The 24,083-nt window shown below is 43.1% G+C and overlaps 1 protein-coding gene across 2 annotated transcripts in view; it reads left to right on the forward strand.

The window, feature by feature from the left end:
• Positions 1-246: 246 nt before the first annotated feature.
• The window catches only part of ptprb (protein tyrosine phosphatase receptor type b), a 63,378-nt gene continuing 39,541 nt past the window's right edge, over positions 247-24,083 (forward strand). For both annotated transcript variants that reach the window (XM_088348077.1, XM_088348078.1), the window contains exons 1-15: positions 247-393; positions 2,749-3,064; positions 8,594-8,734; positions 8,796-8,942; positions 11,649-11,906; positions 12,809-13,075; positions 15,984-16,100; positions 16,165-16,311; positions 18,394-18,511; positions 18,593-18,744; positions 20,745-21,014; positions 22,373-22,431; positions 22,508-22,712; positions 22,797-22,894; positions 23,629-23,794. In XM_088348077.1, the coding sequence (XP_088204203.1) occupies positions 343-393; positions 2,749-3,064; positions 8,594-8,734; positions 8,796-8,942; positions 11,649-11,906; positions 12,809-13,075; positions 15,984-16,100; positions 16,165-16,311; positions 18,394-18,511; positions 18,593-18,744; positions 20,745-21,014; positions 22,373-22,431; positions 22,508-22,712; positions 22,797-22,894; positions 23,629-23,794 (2,512 nt within the window). In that variant the 5' untranslated portion in view covers positions 247-342. The remainder of the gene's footprint in view (positions 394-2,748; positions 3,065-8,593; positions 8,735-8,795; positions 8,943-11,648; positions 11,907-12,808; positions 13,076-15,983; positions 16,101-16,164; positions 16,312-18,393; positions 18,512-18,592; positions 18,745-20,744; positions 21,015-22,372; positions 22,432-22,507; positions 22,713-22,796; positions 22,895-23,628; positions 23,795-24,083) is intronic.

Consider the following 24,083-nt stretch of genomic DNA (forward strand, 5'->3'; position numbering starts at 1 on the left):
CCCGAGTTCAAATGAGTTGGACACCCCTGATCTAAAACTTTCCACAACTACTAAATGGGTGAAAAGATGAAAACAGGCAACCCGCGACAAGATGCTCTCACACCGGTTGCTGACCAGTCCCGGTGACCGAGGCCGACCCGGGACCCCGATGTCGAGTTTTGCGGGCGTCGAGGTTATTTGCGGCACTCTCGGACAGGAAGCGGAAAACAAAGAAGGCGAGCAGGAAAGGCGGAGCTCCCGATTGGCCGGAGGAAAGCGAGTAATCCGACAGAAGCGGCCGAGGAGCCGGAGGAGCATGTTTGAAACCACGGGCGGACAACAGGGACCTTCTCCGCCACCAAAATGGCGGCGCATACCTTTCAGCGGGGCGTCGCCTTCCTGTGGATGCTGCAGGTAAGCCTCGTCTTGTTGTTTAGGGTTGGTTCGGGTGCTTGAAATCCTTGAAAACGCTCTACTTTCAATGTTGTGTTTTCAAAGTCAGGGAAACGCTTGGATTTTTGGGTGAAGTGTTTGAAAATGCTTGAAATGGTTGCCATTGTCGTGTTTATTGGCAGTCTGACTCTATAGAAATGAAGAGAAATTACACCAAAAAAAAAGTGTGAAAGTGGCAGCACGATGGGGCAGTGGTTAGCGCGTGTGCGGCAGAGTTCTGAGGTCATGAGATTGAACCTTCTGTGTGGAGTTTGCATGTTCTCCCCGTGCTTGCGTGGGTTTCCTCCGGGCATCCCAAAAACATGCATGTCAGGTTAATTGGCCGGTTCAAATTGTCCCTAGGTGTCTGTCCCTGTGTGCCTTCCGACTGGCTGGTAACCAGTTCAGGGTGTCCCCTGCCCACTGCCCGAAGACAGCTGGGATGGGCTCCAGCACCCCCGCGACCCTACTGGGGATAAGCAGTACAGATAATGGTTGAATGGATGGATGGATGTGTGAAAGTGATGCCAATATGCCTGCTCCAGTGGCTTTTTATGTGGAGCATCACTGACCCCTACTGGTTACACCCAAGAGGACAGCTCTATTTAGAAAACAGGCTCTTTTGGCTCTGATGACTCAGAAGAGCCAGCATTTTCAGCTTCCAAACGGCACCTCAATTTTTTTTGTTTCTTTTATTATATATTATTGTTACGCACCAAATTATTTCGTAATTAGTAAATTCATATTTTTTGCAGGGGGTTCTTGAAAAACACATGAAATATAAATCAAAATTTCCACAGATCTACGAAAAAAATGTGTTAAATACAAAACAATTTTAGCTTTTTACACACTGGACAGATTTAATATCGAACCGCAACACAAAATCCCCCAAAATGCAAAACTCAATTTCAATTATAAACATTAACTTTTCAGTGATATGAATAATTGATAAAAGGCAAAACAATGTATTATCTACAACTCTATTTGCACTCATTTTAACACTGATCCCCTGAAAAATAAAAATATAAATTAAGTAAAAAAAAAAAAGCAAAAGATCTGCAGTCGATAGAAAGATGGAATGCACTCTGCTTCGGAGCAATCAATATGATTAAAGTGAGTCCAAATTTGGCTCATTTTTCTGTTTTAATACATACTGTTCTTTCTTTTTTTCTTTCTTTATTCTTTCTTTTTTTTTTTTTTTTTTTTTTTTTCTTTCTTTTTTTTTTTTTTTTCTTTCTTTCTTTTTTTCATTTTTTTCATTTTTTCTTTTTTTCTTTTTTTCCTTTCTTTCTTTCTTCTTTTTTTCTCTCTCTTTCTTTTTCTTTCTTTCTTTTTTTCATTTCTTTTTTTCTTTTTTCTTTTCTTTCTTTCTTTTTTTCATTTCTTTTTTTCTTTTTTCTTTTTTTCTTTTTTTTTTCTTTCTTTCTTTTTTCTTTCTTTCTCTTCTGTACTAAACTCAATTATAATACTAAACCTATCAAGCCCTTTCGGTGTTTGTGAGCAAGTGTGACGTAGCCATGGTGCGCATGCATTGTTGAAGCAGAACGGCAGAAATTATGACAGTTTATAGCAGCCCATTGACACTTTATTTCGTTTTTCCTTCACTTTTCTTTTTTCTCTTTCTCTCTCTCTTTCTCTCTCTTTCTTTCTTTCATTTTGTATGTCTTTCTTTTTCTATCCCTCCTTTTTCTTTTTATCCTTTTTTTTCTTCCTCTTTCTACCATTTTGTTAATCTGTTTTTCCCTTTTCCCCTTTGTCTTTCTTTCTTTCTCTCGCTCACACATACACTCTTGATCTCTCATTTCTTCTCTCTCTTCCTTTATTCTCTGTATCTTTTTCTCGTTTTTTTCCCTTCCCTTTTCTTTTTTCTCTTTCTCTCCCTCTTTCTCTCTCTCTCTCTCTCTCTCTTTCTTTCATTTTGTCTGTCTTTGTCTGTCTCTCCTTTTTCTTTTTTTTCTTTTTCTTCCTCTTCCTTGCACTCTTTATTTATCTTTTTTGCTATTTTTCCCTTTGCTTCTTTTCTTTCTTTTTCTCTTTCACACACACACGCTCTCTCTCTTGATCTCTCATTTGTTCTCTCTCTCTTTTTCTCCCTCTATCTATCTTTTTCTCACTTTCCTTTTTCCTTCACTTTTCTTTTTTCTCTTTCTCTCCCTTTTCCAATATATTTTTTTCTCTCTCACTTTCTTTCTCTTTTTCAACATTCCTTCTTTCTCTCTCTTTATGTCTTGTCCCCCTACCATGTACCCAAAAGTGTTTTTGACACCCCTGACCTGGGCATTTATGAGAAGACCCGCTTGTCCAAAAAAATGATGATAATGATGCGGCGTCCACCAGGTTTTGATCTCGGCTCAGACGGACGACTGTCGTCCTTCCGTCCTGGACGCGACATCCGCTTGGGACGCCGTACGGCTCAAAATGAGCGCGGCGGGACGCAACTGCACCTTGACCGTGTCGGGGGCGGACATCGAGGATCTCCCGTGCGTCGGAAGACGAGACCAAAACCCGGGACGGGAACCGAAAGCTAACCGGACAGAAATTCTGGACGGCGTCTTCACGTGTGAGCTTCGCCGTTTGGAACCCGGAAGCGAATATACGCTTCACGTCCGATCTGACGGAACGCGGGATGTTGCCAATGTCAGTGTGCGCACCAGTAAGTTGTTTTTTCTCAATGATCTCAAATGTTTTATTGAGGTAAGGGGTATTATTCATCATGACCAGGGGTATCATACTCATTTTAGCTCCAGGGCCTCAAAAAAAAAAAAAAAACCTTACGGGGGCTGGACGAGTAGATTAAAGAGAAAGAAGGAAAGGAAAGAGAAGGGCGGGTGTTGGGGGGCAATCGAGAGATGAAAGCGGGAGAAAACAGAGAGAGAATGAGAAAAAAGAAAGAAAAAAGAGGAAAAGTGATGGAGAGAAAGACAGGGAAAAGGACAAATTGAAATGAGAGCGAGTGAGAAAGAAAGGAGAGACTGAGAGAGAGAGAGAGAGAGAAAGATGAAGAGAGACTGAGTGAGAGAGAGAGAAAAAGAGATGAAGAGAGATTGAGTGAGAGAGATGAAGAGAGACTGAGTGAGAGAGAGAGAGGAAAGAGATGAAGAGAAACTGAGTGAGAGAGAGAGGAAAGAGATGAAGAGAGACTGAGTGAGAGAGAGAGAAAGGAAAGAGATGAAGAGAGACTGAGTAAGAGAGAGAGAAAGGAAAGAGATGAAGAGAGACTGGGTGAGAGAGAGAGAAAGGAAAGAGATGAAGAGAGACTGAGTGAGGGAAAGAGATGAAGAGAGACTGAGTGAGAGAGAGAAAGGAAAGAGATGAAGAGAGAGAGAGAGAGAGAGAGAGAGAAAGATGAAGAGAGACTGAGTGAGAGAGAGAGAGAAAAAGAGATGAAGAGAGATTGAGTGAGAGAGAGAGAAAGGAAAGAGATGAAGAGAGACTGAGTGAGAGAGAGAAAGGAAACAGATGAAGAGAGACTAAGAGAGAGAGAGAGATAGAGAGAGAAAGATGAAGAGAGACTGAGTGAGAGAGAGAGAAAAAGAGATGAAGAGAGATTGAGTGAGAGAGAGAGAGAGAGAGAGAGAGAGATGAAGAGAGACTGAGTGAGAGAGAGAGGAAAGAGATGAAGAGAGACTGAGTGAAAGAGAGAGAAAGGAAAGAGATGAAGAGAGACTGAGTGAGAGAGAGAAAGGAAAGAGATGAAGAGAGACTGAGTGAGAGAGAGAAAGGAAAGCGATGAAGAGAGACTAAGAGAGAGAGAGCAAGAGAGAGAGAGAAAAAAAGAAAAGAAAATAGAGAAACAAGGGGAGAAAGAGAGGGGAAAAGAGTGAGCGAAAGCGAAAAGGGGAAAATAAGAGACAAAGAAAGAAAATGCGAGAAGGGAAACCAAGGCTGAAAAAAAGACAAAAGAGAAGAGTGAGAAAACGAGAGAAAGAGAGAATCAGAGTGAAAAGAGCAAGAAAAAGAGGAAAAGTGATGGAGAGAAAGACAGGGAAAGAGGACAAATTGAAAAGAGATCAAGAGAGAGAGAAATAAAGGAAAGAGAGAGAGAGAGAGAAAGGAGAGAGATGAAGAGAGACTGAGAGAGAGAAAGGAAAGAGATGAAGAGAGACTGAGAGAAAAAGGAAAGAGATGAAAAGAGACTGAGAGAGAGAGAAAGGAAAGAGAATAAGAGAGAGAGGGAGAAAGGAAAGATATGGAGAGACTGTGAGATCGAGAGAGAGAGAGATGGAGACTAAGGGAGAGAGAGAAAATAAAAAGACAAAATAAAAATAAATAAAAAAGAGAGAGAGAGAAAAAATAAAGAAAATGAGAGAAAAAAAAGAGAGAATCATTGAGACGGAATGAGAGAAAAACAGTGATGAGAGAAAAGTGCGAGAAACAGGGAGATGAAAAAGAGCAACAGTGAACTAGAGAGAAAGGGGGAGAGAGCGAAAGAAAGAGAAAAAGAGGAAAATGGAAAAAGCAAGGGAGAGAAAAGAGAGAGAGACAGAAACAAAAAGAGAGAAAAACAGAAGGAACTTCATAGAAGAGTTGACCTCCCCTCTACACCCTGCTATATTATTAGCATTAGCTAATGCTACCGTGTGTTCCTCAGAATTTTTCAAAAATGGCCGCCTGTGCTAAACGGGCTCCCGCTCACTGACACTTTATTCTTAGCTTAACTTAAATGTTGAATCCACCAAAATGGCCGCCCCGGCGCGCTAACGCTCCCATCGGAAACAGGAAGTGAAAGCCGTCTGACAGGAAGCGATAGCGCCGCTCTTCTGGCCGGTGTGTTTGTGTTGGGAAGCTTCCAGAACAGAAGTTGTTTTGCTTTGCTCCCAAACTTCTCGCTTCCTTTCCCGTCCTCCATTGTTCTTTTGTCCCCGTACGTGCGCGGAAACGCCCCAAAGTACAACATTGTTATATAAACCTTCACCTTTTCACTATTTTCTTCTGCCTCTGACCTTTAAATGTCTTTGAGGTCAAATTGCAGTACAAACCCCAAATTTCATAAGTGTTTGTGAGGACTCGGGAGGAGGAGAGGTGATTTATGATTACAGTTTTGTCACAAAAGTTAAACAAGACTATATAAACTTTTTAGAATAAAATAGAATAAAATATACCTTTATTGTCATTGTTACAACATGGGATATATTGTGACAACGAAATTGGATGACTCCAGTTCCACATTTTACAGTGAGGATAAGAAAAACAAAGAGATAAAGGAACAAAGAAGATGATTTAACTGTCTTTGTTGTATAGGCTTTGTTTCCTCCGGAGGGGGGGTGTATGAGGGGGTGAGGGACAGACAGAGATGGGCGGATCCAACTGGATGTTTGATCTTACTCTTTTTTCCCTAATTGCTCAGTCCACGTATTGAATGGATTTGCTCCGTCGGGGTGAGCGAGCTGCTTTTTATTGATAGCAGCCGGCAGGTGATTTAGCGCTATGCTAGCGTTAGCATCCGGTGGAACGTTAGCATCCGGTGGAACGTAAACAGCAAGCACAATGCCCACAGTTAGCTCTCTCGGTAGATAGAAGGGTCTACACCAGGGGTGTCAAACTCATTTTACCTCGGGGGCCACACGATAGAACAAACATTCTTTCGGCGGCCGGACTAGAATATTAGAGAGAAACAAAAAGGGAGAAAGAAAAAGAGAGAAAGAAATAAGACAAAGTGAAGGAGAGAAAAAGAGAGAGGGTGGGACAATGAAAGAGAGAAAGGGAGAAAGAGAGAGAAGAGAGAGGGAGAGAGAATGTGAGAAACAAAAAAGATATAAAGACAAATAGTGAGAGAGGGGGAAAGAAAGAGAGAGAAAGAATGATATCCAAAGATAAATAGAAAGAGAGAAAGAGGGAAGGAGAGAAAAGAGAGGGAGAGAAAGAGAATGGGAGAAGGAGAGAAGGGGAAAGCAGGAGAGAGCGAAAGAGAGAAAAGGAAAAATGGAATAGAGAGCAAAAGAAGGTAAAAAGACACAGAGAGAGAAAGAGACAAAGAGAAACAAAGAAAAAGAGACACAGAAAGTGAAAGAGAGAGAGACACAGAGTGAGAGAAAAAGCGAGGAAAAAGAGAGAGAGAGAGAAATAAATAGATTCAAGTACACCGTCTTTCTGAGACGCACCTGGCTTTTGCAACATCAAGTGGACATATTTAGACCTGGAGCTCGTTTTTCTCTTTTGCTTCTCTGAGCGTTGTCTCACGGGCCGGATTCAATCCCTTAACGGGCCTGATCTGGCCCCCGGGCCGCATGTTTGACACCCCTGGTCTACACGATACTGCTAGAAACTCTATATCAAGTGAGCAGTGTGTGTCAACGATTCGGCTGTTATTGTAGCGCATAGTCCCCCACCCCTGTTTTTACCGGAGTCTCCGTCTCGGTCGTACCGGTGAAGCGTGTGTCCTGCTCGTTGGACTGCGGCGTCGGGAAAGCGAAGACTCCGTGATGACAAAAATACCCTCGGGATGTTGTGGAAGTTACTGTAGTTGCGAAAGGAGTCGAAGGGAAAATATGAGTGATAAAAGGACACTGAAAAACAAAAGACGAACTGGAGCCCGTGAAGCCGCTGCACTTGCGCGCGCCGCCATCTCGGATCTTCATCTTCCATCTTTAGATTTCTGTGTCTGCAGAGGTAATAGTAGAGATGTGGTGCGGCGTTCGAAGTGTCCTTATTTTCTCTATTAAATATGTGTTAACAATGCTCAACTAAGTTCAAAGAGCCTTTATAAATTCTTTACCACGGTATGCTTTTACCTTATGTTTACCAATACTCTTCTGGCACGCCTAACATTTGGTACAAGGATAAATGGGGGAAGTCCGGTTTGTGAGTTTTTTCTTGTCACAGCAGTTTTTGTTAGTGTAGCCTGAAAATGGTGAAAGTAAGAAAAGACCTGTTTCAAATATAGTCGATACGCCGGCTGAGGCTAAGATCATGACTTTTAGCCAGCAGATGGCGGCGGAGAGTAATATATTTTCAAATTCCGGACGGGACCTTTAACATTTCCGATTTTTTTAAGAGTTAACGGGAAAATTTAAAGCTCGTCGGTCGGTTTGATGGGTCGAAAATTGGGCTATACACCACGGCAGCATCACATTCTTAAGAATCTAGCGCAGCATTTTAATAGAGAGAGAGGATGAGAGACAAGAACAATGACGGGTAGATAAAAGATGCGGACAGTTTTTTTTATTACGTTGTTAGAGGACTTCTGTTTTTTTGCTCGTGGCCAAAACCCAAAATGGCTTAGCGCACTTTGATGTTAGCATAGTGAAGGATTTTAAACATTTTACTATTAAGGATTTTATATGATTAAATACAAGTTACATTTATCGAGTGCAATGAAGATTTTCACTGAGTGGGCTTCAGGTCACGCTGTTACCATGTGCAGCATGGTCGCCGTGGCGACTGGCTGGCCCCGCCCCCTTGGCAACGGCTGTAGCAGATTTTCTAATTTGCGTGTGTGCTTCTTAAGGGCGGGTTTTGGGGATTGCCGGTTGCGGGTTCATTGCATGACTTTGCATTATTCTGTTCTGTTTGACTTGAGGAAACCTGTACTTGCCCGTTCTGAGTAAAAGCCTGTTTTGTGAGTATTCCTAGTCTGAGTTCCTGTTTGCCTGTAAGCCTGTTTTTGTTTTTGTCCCTAAGTGTTGGACGACTTTTATTTCCTTAATAAAAGTAACTGATCGTTAACGCGAATGAGTTCACCCTTCCTGCCTCCTGCCTCCGATCTGGTCCGGTCCCTTGACAGCTGTTCCAAATTCGGAATGTTTTGGCTGGGGAATTTTGATAACAGGACTCTGACGAAGGACGTCAGGCATTGTTTTGATAAACGCTCGGTGTTGTTTTGAGTTTCTCCAGCCATCGAAGCGAGGAGGTGGACCCCACGTGGGGCTTTCATTGGCACGCCCATGGGAGGAGCCGGCACACCAGCTCCTTCTCGCATTTTGTTAGGAGAATGTAGGTTGTGTTTGGTTAATGGAGTCAGATAACTATCGGTAATTCGAACAATTTGGTCAACGGTAAATTTTAATATTTTTTATTTCCTAACAAGAGCAAAAACAACAAGCGAGAAAGAAGGCCGGTCCGACCCGAAAATTCTGGTCGAGCTTAGACTTAAAATCTCCCCTTATCTCAACTTTGTGAATTCACCACTAGGGGGAGCAGAGGGTCTTAAACATTCTTCATTGTCTTTATTTCCGCCCGTCAGGTCCTTCGGCACCGTTGGGCCTGCAGGTGACTTCCAGGTCGAGTGACAGCCTCGGACTTTCCTGGCAGCCGGGTCCAGGCAGGACTCAGCGTTTCAGGCTCCTTCTTCAGGAGTCCTCCGAGGTTGTGCACGACCCCTCCGGTAGGTTCGTTTGGTCACTTCCAAGTTCCCGTTTAGCCACCTGACCGAATTCCATTTCCAGTAGCGCATCCGCTATTGAACCAGACCTTGGAGAGCACCTCGACCTCGCTCGTCGTCAGCAAGCTAACTCCGGGCACGCGCTACAACGTTAGCCTGGCCACAGAGGCCGGTGGACTGCACAACCACACGACCATCACAACTCAAACAGGTATCGGGCAAAATGGCCAACATACGCGGGGTACCTCTACATACGAGCTTGATGCCTTTCGGGATGGTGCTTGTATCTCGAATTGCTTCAATCGATATGAAATAGAATATACCTTTATTGTTCATTGTTACAAAATGGGTTGAACATATTGTGACAACGAAATTGGACGTGGCACTCCAGTTTCACATTTAACAGTGAGGATAAAAGAAAACAAAGAAGATAAAGGATAATTTATCCATCCATCCATCCATCTATCCATCTCATAGAATAGAATAGACCTTTATTATCATTGTTACAAAATGGGTTGAACATATTGTGACAATGAAATTGGACGTGGCACTCCAGTTTCACATTTAACAGTGAGGATAAAAGAAAACAAAGAAGATAAAGGCTAATTTATCCATCTATCTATCTATCTAGACATCTATCTATCTATCTATCTAGACATCTATCTATCTATCTATCTAGACATCTATCTAGACTATCTATCTAGACATCTATCTCTATCCATCTCGACTTTCTATCTCTATCTCGACTATCTATCTCTATCTTCCTACCTATCTAGACATCTATCTATCTAGACATCTATCTATCTAGACATCTATCTAGACATCTATCTATCTAGACATCTATCTATCTAGACATCTATCTAGACATCTATCTAGACATCTATCTATCCAGACATCTATCTATCTCATAGAATAAAATAGACCTTTATTATCATTGTTACAAAATGGGTTGAACATATTGTGACAATGAAATTGGACGTGGCACTCCAGTTTCACATTTAACAGTGAGGATAAAAGAAAACAAAGAAGATAAAGGATAATTTATCCATCTATCTATCTATCTATCTATCTAGACATCCATCTATCTATCTAGACATCTATCTATCTATCTATCTAGACATCGATCTATCTATCTATCTAGACATCTATCTAGACTATCTATCTAGACATCTATCTCTATCTCGACTATCTATCTCTATCTATCTTCCTACCTATCTAGACATCTATCTATCTAGACATCTATCTATCCATCTATCTATCTAGACATCTATCTATCCGGACATCTATCTATCTCATAGAATAAAATAGACCTTTATTATCATTGTTACAAAATGGGTTGAACATATTGTGACAACGAAATTGGACGTGGCACTCCAGTCTCACATTTTACAGTGAGGATAGAAGAGAACAAAGAAGATACAGGAACAAAGAAGATGTTTGTATTGTCCCTGTTGCAGGCTTTGGTTTTTTCCGGAGGGGGTGAGGGACAGACAAAGATGGTCGGATCCAGCCAGGACGGCAGGCGTTGTTTTGAGAAACGCTCGCCGTTGTTTTGAGGAACCACAGACATCGGGACTCTCGTCTCTGAGATTGTGAAGCCCACGTTGGGCTTCCTTGACACGCCATGGGAGGAGCCGGCACACCATTGTGCAGGGAGAAGATGGCCAATAAGAGAGAGCTAAAGGACTTCAGAAGAGGGCTTCCCAGAGACTCAAACAACACTAATTGGGCCGTTTTAGATGGAGTACACTTCGTTCAATTGTTAATGAAATTAAATCTGCCCCCCGTGTGAAAATATCGGCTTTCTTGTTCATCTTTTCCCTCAAGAAACGAGCGCGCATAAATTGCTGATGGAGTAAGGCAGGCATTGTTTGGAGAAGTTGTTTTGGTTGGTCCAGACACCAGGACACTCTTCTCCAAGATTGTGGAGCCCACGTGGGGGGCTTTCCTGGCACGCCCATGGGAGGAGCCGGCACACCAGCTTGCTGAGAAACGTGTGCCGAAAGAAGAAAGGCAGAGAACGAGAGAGAAAAGGCTTGACAGAGACTCGAGCGACACTAATTCGGCTAATTCTGCCATATTCGATGGAGTTCACTTAGTTAAATTGTTTGAGAAATTAAATCTGCCCTCGTGTGGAAATGCCGGTCTCTTTTCCATCAAGAAACGAGCGCGCATAAATTGCTGATGGAGTAAGGCAGGCATTGTTTGGAGAAGTTGTTTTGGTTGGTCCAGACACCAGGACACTCTTCTCCAAGATTGTGGAGCCCACGGGGGGGGGCTTCCCTGGCACGCCCATGGGAGGAGCCGGCACACCAGCTTGCTGAGAAACGTGTGCCAAAAGAAGAAAGGCAGAGAACGAGAGAGAAAAGGCTTGACAGAGACTCGAGCGACACTAATTCGGCTAATTCTGCCATATTCGATGGAGTTTACTTAGTTAAATTGTTTGAGAAATTAAATCTGCCCTCGTGTGGAAATGCCGGTCTCTTTTCCATCAAGAAACGAGCGCGCATAAATTGCTGATGGAGTAAGGCAGGCATTGTTTGGAGAAGTTGTTTTGGTTGGTCCAGACATCGGGACACTCTTCTCCAAGATTGTGGAGCCCACCTGGGGGGCTTCCCTGGCACGCCCATGGGAGGAGCCGGCACACCAGAAATGAGTGCGCATTGTTAGGTGAATGTAGGTCGTGTTTGGTTAATGGAGTCAGAAAACTAATTCGAACGATTTGGTAAACGCTACATTTTGATATTTAATTCCCAACAATGTCGAGCAAAAATTTTGTTCAAAATAAATCTCATATCTCAAAACACTCGTGTGTAGAGGAGCTCGTATATAGAGGTATGACTGAATTTCGATTTTTTTGATGTTGGCAGTTCAATTAATGGTAAATACGCACTCGGGTTATCTGTCATGTCTCTAGCACCGGCCACTGTCAGGAATTTGACCGTCGCCGCCAACTCTAGCGCCCTCCAGCTGTCGTGGCGATCCCCTGCAGGCAAGGCCGATGCCTTAGAGGTGTCTCTGCGGTCGGATGGCAAGATCATCCGACGGGTGATGGTCCATACCGATGCTACTGAGGAGACCATGGACGGTCTTACCCCCGGGATGGCCTATCAGGCAAGGGTGACCTCTCGGAGCAGCGATCTCCTCAACTCTTCGGAGATCGATGCCCGCACGGGTAAGATCGGGTGCTACGTGTCCTGCTAGATAAGGCGCACCAGACTATAAGGCGCATGTCATTCAAACTTAAGTAAGAGCTGGGTTTCAAAGTTGAAATTTGAGATTGTATTTTAGGTAAAGATAAGAACACACTCTTCTCTCTTACTCCCCCTTTCTCTTTCTCTTTCTCTTTCCCTCTTTCTGTTTCTCTTTCTTTCTTTCTTTTCCACCCCTTTTCTCCCACTCTCTTTCACTCTCTGTGTCTCTCTTTTTCTCTTTCTTTGTCGCTCTTTATCTCTCTCTGTGTCTTTTAACTTCTTTTACTCTAACTTCCTTTTTTCCTTTTTTCTCTTTTCGCTTTCTCTCTTCATACCCTTCTCGCTTTCTTTTCTCTTTTCTCTCCTGTCTTTCTATTTCTCTTTGGATTTCTTTCGTCCTCTCCCTTTCTTTTCCCCCTCTCTCACGACTTTTTATCTTTTGTTTCTCACGCTCTCTCCCTCTCTTTTTCTCTACCTTTGTTGCTCTTTATCTCTTTATCTCTGTGTCTTTTATCCTCTTTTACTCTAACTTCCTTTTTTCCTTTTCTCTCTTTTCTGTTTCTCTCTTCATACCCTTCTCACTTTCTTTTCTCTTTTCTCTCCTTCTGTCTTTCTATTTCCCTTTGGATTTCTTTCTTCCTCTCCCTTTCTTTTACCCCTCTCTCAGGACTTTTTATCTTTTGTTTCTCACACTCTCTCCCTCTCTCTCTTTTTCTTTCTTTGTCCCGCCCTCTCTCCTTTTCCTTCCCTCTTTCTCTTATTTCTTGATCTCGAGTCCCCCAGCACAGGGAATATTTTACAACATATTTACATAATTGTGGTGAGAAAACACGACAGGATTTGTGCCTAATTGAATTTTTTTCTGTTTGGGAATACCTTTAAGCACCTGCACAGGTGTCTCTCCTGGTCTTGACTCCATCTCCCCTGGGAGGTTTCTTCCTGTCATGGGTGCAACCTACCGGCCAATGGGACGGCTACCGGCTGGTCCTCCGGGATGGATCCCAAGAAGTCACTACCGCCGATCTCCAAAAGGAGGCGCTGAACTTCACTTTCCCCGGGACGGGACTACTTCCTGGACGGCGTTACCGAGCCACGCTGGCTGTGAAAAGTGGTTCTTTAACTACTGAAAGCAGCTGTGAAGGAAACACATGTGAGTGTTTTGCAAAAGTATTGGCCCCCCAGCAATGTTCCCTCTAAGCTGTGCGCAATCGCGCACTGCCCGCACATTCTCAGCACACAAGAAAATCGAGCCAGCGCACAAAAATCAGGGCTCAAAATTACTAATTAAGAAGCGACTTAAGCCAAAGTTACAGTGCATGAAGGTCAAAATACTGACGTTGTGTCCTAAATGCAGTATTTTGAAGTCGAGTCGAAGTAGAACGAAGTTGACTAAAGTTAGTAGAGTTTGTCGAGAACCGGCTTCTTCGGCTCGGCTCACTAAAGGGAACCGGCTCTTTCGGGTCCTAAACGGCTCTTCAGGTTGTTTTCATCCCTATATGATCAAATAGTATGTAAAATTATGCACAAAATGACTTAAAGGAAGGGGGGAATAGAACAAAAAAGAAAAAAAATAGCAAAATGAAAAAGTAGTGAAAAACTGAGAAATAAAGAAAACAAAAGGAATAGAAAAAAGAAGGAAAAATTCAGAAAAAGCCAGAAAAAAAGTAAAGAAACGAACAAAGGAAAACAAGGATATAGAGAACGAAAAGAAAAAAGTAACAGCTAGGAAAAAATAAACACGATGAGATTTTTTTAAAGGAAATAAAAACATTTAGAAAAAAAAACAGGAAAAAAGAAGACAAAGTTTGTGTTGCATTCAAATAATTTCTAATGATACCAAATCAATCTTGTTGCCAACATTGTACTTCCACTAAAAAATGCGATTAAATACAGTTGTGTATCGTGCAACTGACCCAAAAAGCCCCCCAAAATGTGAGTATTATGCGACAAAAGATACCAGGGAAAAAAAAGAAATGGAAATCTTGTGAAAGAATTGTTGTAGTGAAAAGCTGAGAAAAAAAGAAACAAAAGGAAGAAAAAAAAGAAGGAAAATTTCAGAAAAAGCCAGCAAAAAAGAAAAGAAAGAAACAAAGGAAAAAAGTAAATAGAGAACAAAAAGAAAAAAGTAACAGCTAGGAAAATATATATATATATTTAAAGGTAAAAAAAAAACAGGGAAAAAGAAGAAAAAGTTTGTGTTGCATTCAAATAATTTCCAATTCTATCAAGTGAATCTTGTTGCCAACATTCTACTTCCACTCAAAAATGTGATTAAGTACAGTTCTGTATCGTACTACTAATGACTTAGTTGCCAGACTTGGGATTGCCGTTGCTCACTGTTGTTTCAAGCGTTGCTCACCGACTTTGTGTGAACGCTCAGACCCGTAAGGAAAATGACAGGGAACATTGCCCCCCCAGAACCTTTTGACATGTCGTTATAGTTCAGGCTTTGATTTTATCGATAAAAAAACAGAAGAAACCAAAGGAATTCAATATTTTATGTTGCGCTAACAAAGAATCGAAAAGTCGGTTTTCCGATATATTCTTGCACAACTTGGAACAGAAATATTTGCCCATTCTTCAAGTTCCTTAAGGTTTGATGGCGTTAAACAGGCGGCCCGCGGGCCAGATCAGGCCCGCTAAGGGATTGATCCGGCCGGTGAGACAACGCTGAGAGAAGCGCAAGAGAAAAATCAGCTGCAGGTCGAAATATGTCCGGTTGATGTTGCCAAAGCCAGGTGTCTCTTACAAAGAAGCTGTACTTGTATTTCTCTCTCTCGCTCTCGCTCTCGCTCTCGCTCTCTCTTCCTCTCTCTCTCTCTCTCTCTCTCTCTCTCTCTCTCTTTCTCTCTCACTCTTTTAATCCCACTGTCCCTCTTTTTCTCTTTCTTTGTTCCTCTTTGTCTCCTCCTCTCTCTGTGTCTTTTTACCTTATTTTGCTCTCTCTTCCTTTTTTCCTTTTCTCTCTCACTCTTTAGCTTTCCCTTTCTCTCTTTTTCCCCTTCTCACTTGCTCTTCTCCTCTTTTCTCCCATTCTCTCTGTCTCTCTTTATATTTCTGTTTGGATTTCTTTAGTTCTCTCTCTTTCTTTCCTCCCCTCTTACTATTTCTGTTTTTATCTATTTTTGTTTCTCTCTCTCTCTCCCTTTCCCTTCTCCCTTCCCTTCTCCTTGTCTCACACTCTCTCTTTATCTTATATATTTCTCTCTAATCTACTACTCCGGCCCCTGAGAGAATGTTTGTTCTATCGTGTGGCCCCCCTGTAAAATGGGTTTAACACCCCTGCTCTAAAGGATTGAGGTCTGGACTTGGGTTTAGCCATTCTAATACGTTTCATAATGTTATTCTTAAACCATTCCATGATAGATTTTGCCTAATCTTTAGAGCAGTTGGCTCCAACTTTGGCACCATCTATAGTTCAATAAACTGTAATAATCTTTCCAGTCCCTGCTTAAGAGAAGAAATCCCAGAGCATGTTGCTCCCACCACCATGTTTGACGGTAGAGATGGTGTTTTCAGGGTGATGTGCAGTGTTACTCTTATGCCAAATGTAAACCTTAACATTCGGCCAAAAAGTTTCAATTTTGGTCTCATCTGACCAGAAAACCTTGCTCCACATGTTATCTCCCGTGTGGGTCCTTGGAAACGCCAAACGGGCCTTTTTATGGTATTTCTCCAGAAATGTTCTTTTCCTTGCCATGCTTTTATTTTAGGGCATATTTGAGTATGACTTCTAGTTGTCTTGTGCACAGATTGTCCCACCACAACTATGTATTCCTGCAGGTCATCCATTGTGACCCTGGGCCTCTTGGTTGTTTCTCTGATTAGTTTTCTTCTTTTTGGGGCCGAACGTTTAGAGGGACAGCCAGGTCTTGCTAGGTTTGCAGTAGTTTTCCAGTTTCTCCATTTTGACATTAGTGCTGCGGGAAATGTGTAAATGTTGTGAAATCTTCTTTTATCCCATTCCTGCTTTGAACTTTTCCCCAACTTTATGCCAGACCTGCCCGCTGTACATCCTCACACGTGATCTTTTGACATACGTTTTATGATGTCCTCAGTTCCAGCCGTCCCTCGCGAAATCCACATCCGGCACGCTGACGAAACCTCCCTGAGTGTTATGTGGAGCCACGCTCTCTCCGGATCACGAGACGCTTACTTCCTGACACTGCGGCACGGTAAACTCGCCACAGAACCGCTCAGAAGGTGTTTCCGGCTGATTGGCCGGTGGATGTCCTCTAGGTAACATCACTGTGGACACCAGGGAGGTGGAAGCTCACATGAGGGAATGCACGTTTAATGTCCTCACCCCCGGGAGGATTTATAACATCACCGTCACGGCCAGAAGCGGAAGTCTCAATGCTTCTGTCTCTGTGCAGGGACGGACAGGTACTCCTTCTATTTTTGGGATTGACGCATTTGCATGTAACCGCGTTACGTAATCGGTATAGAAAAAAAACGTTTTCTGTTACGGTGTAAAAAGACAGGGATTACTTTGCAGGATTACTGTAAAGTGGGCTTAGGGTATGTCCCCAAAAGTGTGTATCTCAAGTCAAGTCAAGTCACATTAACTTATATAGCCCTTAATCACAAAAATGTTTCCCATCTCTGCCAGCTGGTCCATGCAGACGTTCACATGCTTCAGGTCAAAGGCTGGTCCGCTGACTCATCTCCAATCGTCCCTCTCCTTCGTATCACTTCGTATCTAAACCAGATGGTATCACGTTTCTGTTTCAAACATTGGTACCGCCCAAAGGGGCGTTTCTTTCTTTCTCTTTCTTTCTTCTGCCTAAATAAATGCAGTTTGGTGGGGGAAGGGCCCCCAGAGTAAGGAGCGCGGCCAAGGAGACGGACGTGAGTAAGTTCCTCCTCTCCTGGCCCCTCCCCCTTTCCAACTGCCAGTTGTTAAAAAAAAGCTTGAATGCCTGGTGTATCTTTTTTAGCGTTAGCTACTTGTAAATAGCTCTCCCACATGTAAGAGGTCGATTTACACCCCACAATTACAGTTTTTGTTTAAAAGCTTATATATGTTGCACACTTCGAGGGACAATGATGAAGTCCCGTGTGCATTGTCTTTTGCATTAGTTTTGTTTACATTCGCCATGTCCGTGCGCCCCTCTATCTTTGCCGTCTCTAGATTCACACACATGCACCGGTGCGCTCACTCTCAGGTCCCCCCTGCAGCTGCCAAAGCTGCCTGAGTACAAAACATGAAATGTTTAATTTTTAGTACAAAACAATACAGGTTACTTATACAAGCCTTAAACATACAAAATTTCTGAGAATCTACTGCACCCACTGCTAACATTTTTAGCACGTAAACATTAAAAATATACAAAAACTAGAGATCTTCTCGTTGATCACAATGCACTGCTATTATTTTGAACACTGTGTATCAAATTACGATATTTTCAACTGATCAATCGTTGCGCAGGTACGGTACAACCTTATGTATTACGCGAAGCCAAACTTTGACTTATTTTTAAGGTAAAGGAAAATAAATGTGCGTTAAACACGCCCAATGGCATGGGGAGAACATGCAATCAATAAGTAAATGTATGTTAGTCGCAGGCAGGGTTGGGTAGGGTTACTTTAACGTGATTACTTTCAATGACTTTTGGATGACTCCAATACCAAATATGCTAATAAAAGACAAAAGAAACTAAATAGGAATCAAATGATGACTCACAACACGTGGTAAGCTTTCTCTCCTGGCTTTGATCTCTTTGATCTCCGGCAAAACGAACATAAAATGCGACAGAAACAAAATGAAAATAAATCCAAACAGCTTGCCAACATCATTTTTGCTGTTCTGTGTATTCCGTTACTCTCCAAGCCTGCACAAAATGGAGTCATTTGATTCCTATTTAGTTTCTTTTGTCTTTTATTAGCATATTTGGCATTGGAGTAATCCAAAAGTAATTGAAAGTAATCAAGTTCAAGTAACCCTACCCAACCCTGTACGCGAAGCCAAACTTTGACTTATTTATAAGGTAAAGGAAGTTAAATGTGCATTGTACACGCCCGATGGCATGGGGAGAACATGCAATAAATAAATAAATGTATGTTAGTTGTAGGGCAGCACGGCGGGGCAGTGGTTAGCGCGTGTGCGGCACAGTTCTAAGGTCTTGGGAACCTCCTGTGTGGGTTCAAATGGGTTACCGGACTTCCTGTGCGGAGTTTGTATGTTCTCCCCGTGCTTGCGTGGGTTTCCTCCGAGCACTCCGGTTTCCTCCCACATTCCAAAGACATGCATTTCAGGTGGATTGGCCGGTCCAAATTGTCCCTAGGTGTGAATGAGCGAGTTGTCTGTCCCTGTGTGCCCTGCAACCAGTTCAGGGTGTCCCCTGGCCACTGCCCGATGATGGCTGGGATGGGCTCCAGCACCCCTGCGACCCTACTGAGGATAAGCGGAGCAGCTAATGAGATGAGATGTTAGTTGTTGCCTCATGTCAGATGTGTCTGTTCCAGTTCCAAGTGCCTTAAGTACCATGAGTCTTCATAGCGTCGGCGTGGACAGCTTGAGGTCCACCTGGGAAAAACCGAACGGGGACTTGGACTCTTACATGTTCACACTACTCCAGGATGGGTGAGTTTGAAAGCAATTTGAAATATATCGTGTTTGTGTCGGTGTTAATAAGCATAAACCTGTTGTGTTGCTGTTCTCCAGCATCGTTGTTCAGAACCACAGTGTTCCGGTTCCAGTTGGTCCCGCCTCTTTGCTGCTTTCTGGTTTAACAGCTGGCACCCTCTACAGGCTGGAGGCTGTCACTGTTAGCGGCGGCGTGCAGTCCAAAGTCACAAGTTTAGAAGGAAGAACCAGTGAGTTTTTACCCTTGAGGACACACACTTTAATAGCCCACAAGTCACCTACCAACTTTTGTTTTGATTTAGATTAATATCGATTTGAGCAGTGTTCGTGCGTGTGCTTGAAATCCTTAAAAATGCCAAAATGTTGATGTTGTGTTTTCAAGCTCAGGAAAATGCTTGAATTTTAGGCAAAGTGCTTGAAAATGCTTGAAATTGTAGCCATTGCCTTGTTTCCCCGTCTGACTCTATAGACCACGCGATGAATCAAGATTTTTTTTTAAATTATGCCGACACAACTGCTCCGGTGGCTTGTCATTATGGCATTTTCATGTGAAGCGTCACAGCCCCCTCATGGTCGCACCCAAGAAGACAGCTCTATTTAGAATTGCCGGCATTTTCGGCTCTGCTTACTGAGAAGACTCTTTCGACTCGCAACTAGCTCCTCGGATTTTATCATTTTTTTAATGATATATTATCAATATCAAATAAACGTCATGCACCAATTAGTTAATAATTAGTAATTGTATATTATTTGCTGGGGATCCCTGAAAAACACATGAAATATAGATTAAACTATTCACAGAACTACAAAAATATCGTCAAATCCAAAAATTTTTGCTTTTTTACACACTAAACAGATTTAATGTCGAACAAAATCCCTGAAAAAAAACTATAAAATAAAAAAACAATATATAATTTATAGTACTACAAATAGATGAGGAACTGCAAAAAAAGAAACTATTTAAGAATGTATTTTAACCAATTTCCAAGAAACACACAAAATATATACATAGATTAAAATAAGTAAAACAACATTCTTTTGATCGGCGCTGGATTACTTCCCTTGATGGTACTGGAAAAATTGGCTTGAAATTGCTTGAAAAGTGCTTGAATTTGGCCATTAAAAAGGTGTATGCAAAAGTGTATATGGCAAATCGCGGTACCACCTTGAGCCGGACCCAAAATTTAGTTGGGCCAAAATGTCAATCATTCAGGTTTGGGCCAGGCCTCTCTCTCTCGCTGACTTTTTTTTTAAACAGTCAATATTTATAATAACATAATTATTATTAGTTTTCTTACTTAATTTTATTAAAAAAAAATCTCAATATTTCTGCTGGACTGGTTCCATTATTGACTTTGTAGTGTTTCATTTCAATTTTGTTTGTAATGACCAGGGTTGGGTAGGGTTACTTTAAGTGGATTACTTTCAAATACTTTTGGATTACTCCAATTCCAAATATGCTAATAAAAGACAAAAGAAACTAAATAGGAATCAAATGACTCCATTTTGTGCAGGCTTGGAGAGTAACGGAATACACGGAAAGGCAAAAATGATGTTGGCAAGCTGTGTGGATTTCTTTTCATTTTTGTTTCTGTGGCATTTTATGTTCGTTTTGCCGGAGATCAAAGAGATCAAAGCCAGGAGAGAAAGCTTACCACGTGTTGTGAGTCATTGTTTTATTCATATTTAGTTTCTTTTGTCTTTTATTAGCATATTTGGTATTAGAGTCATCCAAAAGTAATCAAGTTAAAGTAACCCTACCCAACCCTGGTAAAGATGTATACATCCCTCCATTTTCTGCAGCGCTTACTCAGTAGGGTCGCGGGGGTGCTGGAGCCCATGCCTGCCATCTTCAGGCAGTGGGCACCCTGAACTGGTTGTGTAATGATGCAATGTTCCAAAAAAATATTTAAAACATTTTAAAAGGTAAAATACTTTTTTGATAAAAATGGTCTCGAGGCGCCCTCTGCTGGACCAAAGTGGCACTACAACTCTTAATGTCAAAATGAAATTCTGCGCACTTTTATTTGCATTGATTTATCGTGCTTTGTGGCTCACAAATCGCAGGATTCAACCAATCGATGATGAAGATAGTTGCTGCCGCTTTTAATCATCGACTTTATCGATACGTTGTTGCAGCCCTATCGACGATGTCGACTAATCTTTGGAGTCCTAACACATAAATACGCATTTTCTGACCCTAACTCTGTCCTGTGTTTCTGTTTTCAAGCCCCAGCATCCGTTACCGAGGTAACAATCGTGAACGGGGGCCACACGGATACGCTGCACGTGTCTTGGCACCGCGCGGTGGGCGAGGTCGACAGTTACCTGGTCCGCCTGGAGGACGGAAACGGGATTGCAGTCCACACTCAGGTCGTTTCACAGCGCTCGCCGCCCGAATGTTCCTTCGGTTCACTGACGGCCGGAAGGATGTACACCGTCGTCATAGCAACCAGGAGCGGGAACCTGGAAAACGCCACTCGGCTTCATGCCCGCACCCGTGAGCTATTTTCTGTCTAACGGTGGTGTCCAAAGTACGGCTCGAGGACCGTTTGCAGTCCAAAAACTTAGTACTCTGTAGAGAAGGGGTGTTCAACTCATTTTAGCGCATGGCCAACAGGGGGCGGACTAGTCACAGGGTTCATGCGGGTGTTTGAAATCCTTGAAAATGATTTAATTTTAATATTGTGTTTTCAAGTGTGTTTGAATTGCTTGAAATTGTTGCCGTTTCTCAACAACTCAGTAAGAAACCAGAAACAGAGACAGGACCCACTTGCGTTCGTTTTCTCAGCTTTATTTAGGACACAGGTGTCAAACAGGCGGCCCGCGGGCCAGATTAGGCCCGCTAAGGGATTGAATCCGGCCCGCGAGACAACACTCAGAGAAGCGCAAGAGAAAAACAAGCTGCAGGTTGAAATATGTCATCTTGATGTTGCCAAAGCCAGGTGCCTCGAACAAAGACACTGTACTTGTATTTCTTTCTTTCTCTTTCTCTCTCTCTCTCTTTTTTTTCCACCCCTTTTCTCCCACTCTCTGTCTCTGTCTCTTTCACTCTCACTGTGTCTCTTTTTCTCTTCCTTTGTTGCTCTTAGTCTCCTCTCTCTGTGTCTTTTTAACTTTTTTTGCTCTAACTTCTTTTTTTTTCTTTTTCTCTCTTTTCTCTTTCTCTCTTTCTACCCTTTGCACTTTTTTTCTCTTTTCTCTCCTTCTGTATTTCTATTTCACTTTGGATTTCTTTCTTCCTCTCCCTTTCCTTTCCCCCTTTCTCCCGACTTCTCTTTTTATCTCTTTTGTTTCTCATGTTCTCTCCCTCTCTCTTTCTTTGTCCCTTAAGATCTAAAAATCATGTGTCTTGAAAAATGCACGTGCATAATGAAAAATTGTCATGGTTGCCACGGCGCCCAATCGGCCCCGCCCATGGACACCGGCTGAGACGCGTTGACTGATTGCTCCTTGGGAGTACTTAAACGCGGTCCTTTGAGCCGTTAGTTGTCTGAGAGTCTGTGAAACTTCTGCAAGACTCCTCATAAACTGCCTGCGTTTGATCCTGTTTTGTTTTTTTTGGCCTGATTTGTTTGATTTTGACCACGCTTTTTGTTTGGATTTCATTCCACTTCTGCGACCGTCGATCCCCGGATCGAGTGTGCGCGCATTCCTCCTCTCTAAATTGTGAGTATGTTACGCGGGTGGGTTCTAAATTCTGTTTCCTGCCCTGGTCCGTGACAAAAATTGTAAAACGCAGATATATTTGCGACTCTGCAAAATACTTGATTCACACTGGACTTCCTCTAGGAACGGTATTGGAGAAATAGAAAACTTGTTTTGGAAAGTCCTTCAAAAGTGATTGTTTCGTTACAGAACCGGCCAAAGTGCAGAACCCGACCGCCGTGCACTCGGCCAGAGACGACTTTCTCAAGGTGCCGCAGTTTTCCGCGATCTTGGCGTTAGCAATATCAGAACGAGTCTGAACGGGTGCCGTTCCTGCTTTGTCAGGTGTATTGGCGTCACGCCTCGGGGGACGTGGGAAGCTACGTGGTGTCTGTGTGCTACAACAACAGCGTGGTCCAGAAGCAAAACGTCCTACCTGGACGAAGCGATTGCGCCTTCAACTCGCTGACGCCCGGTCGGCTTTACACCGTTACCGTGGAAACGTGGAGCGGAGATCTGGTCAGCAGCGTCTCCACGGACGGACGGACATGTCGGTAGCCGTCATGCGCGAAACTGCCGTTCTTTCCCGGATGTATAATCGCTCAAAGCCTGCCTTTTTGTTTGTTATTATCAGTTCCGGCGTCGGTGACCAATCTGTCACTCAGCGATGCGGGATCGGCCCACCTGACCATCACCTGGAGCCCCGCTCCTGGAGATGTGGACCACTACGAGGTAGGTTTCTTGGAACGGTTGTCAACCTTTTCCGGTTCATTGTCTGACAGTAGGGCAGCACGGCGGGGCAGTGGTTAGCGCGTGTGCGGCACAGTTCTGAGGTCATGAGATCAAACCTCCTGTGTGGAGTTTGCATGTTCTCCCCGTGCTTGCGTGGGTTTCCTCCGGGCACTCCGGTTTCCTCCCACATTCCACAAACATGCATGTCAGGTGAATTGGCTGGTCTGAATTGTCCCTAGTGAGTTGTCTGTCCCTGTGTGCCCTGCGACTATCTGGCAACCAATTCAGGGTGTCCCCTGCCCACTGCCCGAGGATGGCTGGGATGGGCTCCAGCACCCCCGCGACCCTACTGAGGATAAGCGGTGCAGATAATGAAAAACTCAAAAACCTCAGGATGAGTCAAGTTTATTTGTGACGCCCTTAATCACAAAGAGTCTCAAGGCTGCACAGACTACAGATTATTGCAAACTACAGACTATTATGACACCATCCCCTGATCTAAAGGCTACATGAGGGCAAGGAAAAACTCAAAAACCTCATGATGAGTCAAGTCAAGTCATGTTAATTTGTGACACCCTTAATTACAAGGAGCGAGCTTTTCTTCTTTTTGCGCAACCAAACCAAACATGGCTCGGTAACGGTCCGCAGCCCGGTGGTTGCTAACTACTTTAGCAAACTTAAAAAGCACCATCTCTTCTCTAACGTCTTTATTCCGTTGTAATTTTTTTAATCAGGTCACGCTATTGTTCAATGACACGCGTGTGCTTCCGCCGGTCACACTGGGATGCGAAGCACGACGGCACAGGTTCACGTCTCTAACTGCCGGACGCCTCTACAAGATGGTCGTCTCCACTTTCAGCGGGCCCAACCAGAGGGCGGTCTTTATTCAGGGACGGACAGGTAACTATGTAATTGCTGTGATTTTGTTTAAGCCAATCAGATTTGCTTCATGTATTCATGTGATCTTGGTTAGGCCAATCAGATGTGTTGTTTTTAATAAATGATGCGGTAGTTATTGGATGTGTGTGATTCCTCTCTGAGACAATTTTGGAAGAAGATCTTGGGGAAAGCTCAGGTGGTACGCGCCTCCAATGAAAGGGATACCCATAACCTAATCTCCGACTCATGTACTCATGTGATCTTGGTTAGGCCAATCAGATGTGTTGTTTTTCATAAATGATCCGGTAGT

This window comes from Urocampus carinirostris, chromosome 11, assembly GCF_059441175.1.
Source record: "Urocampus carinirostris isolate Australia breed hairy pipefish chromosome 11, RoL_Ucar_1.0, whole genome shotgun sequence".
Lineage (NCBI taxonomy): Eukaryota > Metazoa > Chordata > Actinopteri > Syngnathiformes > Syngnathidae > Urocampus > Urocampus carinirostris.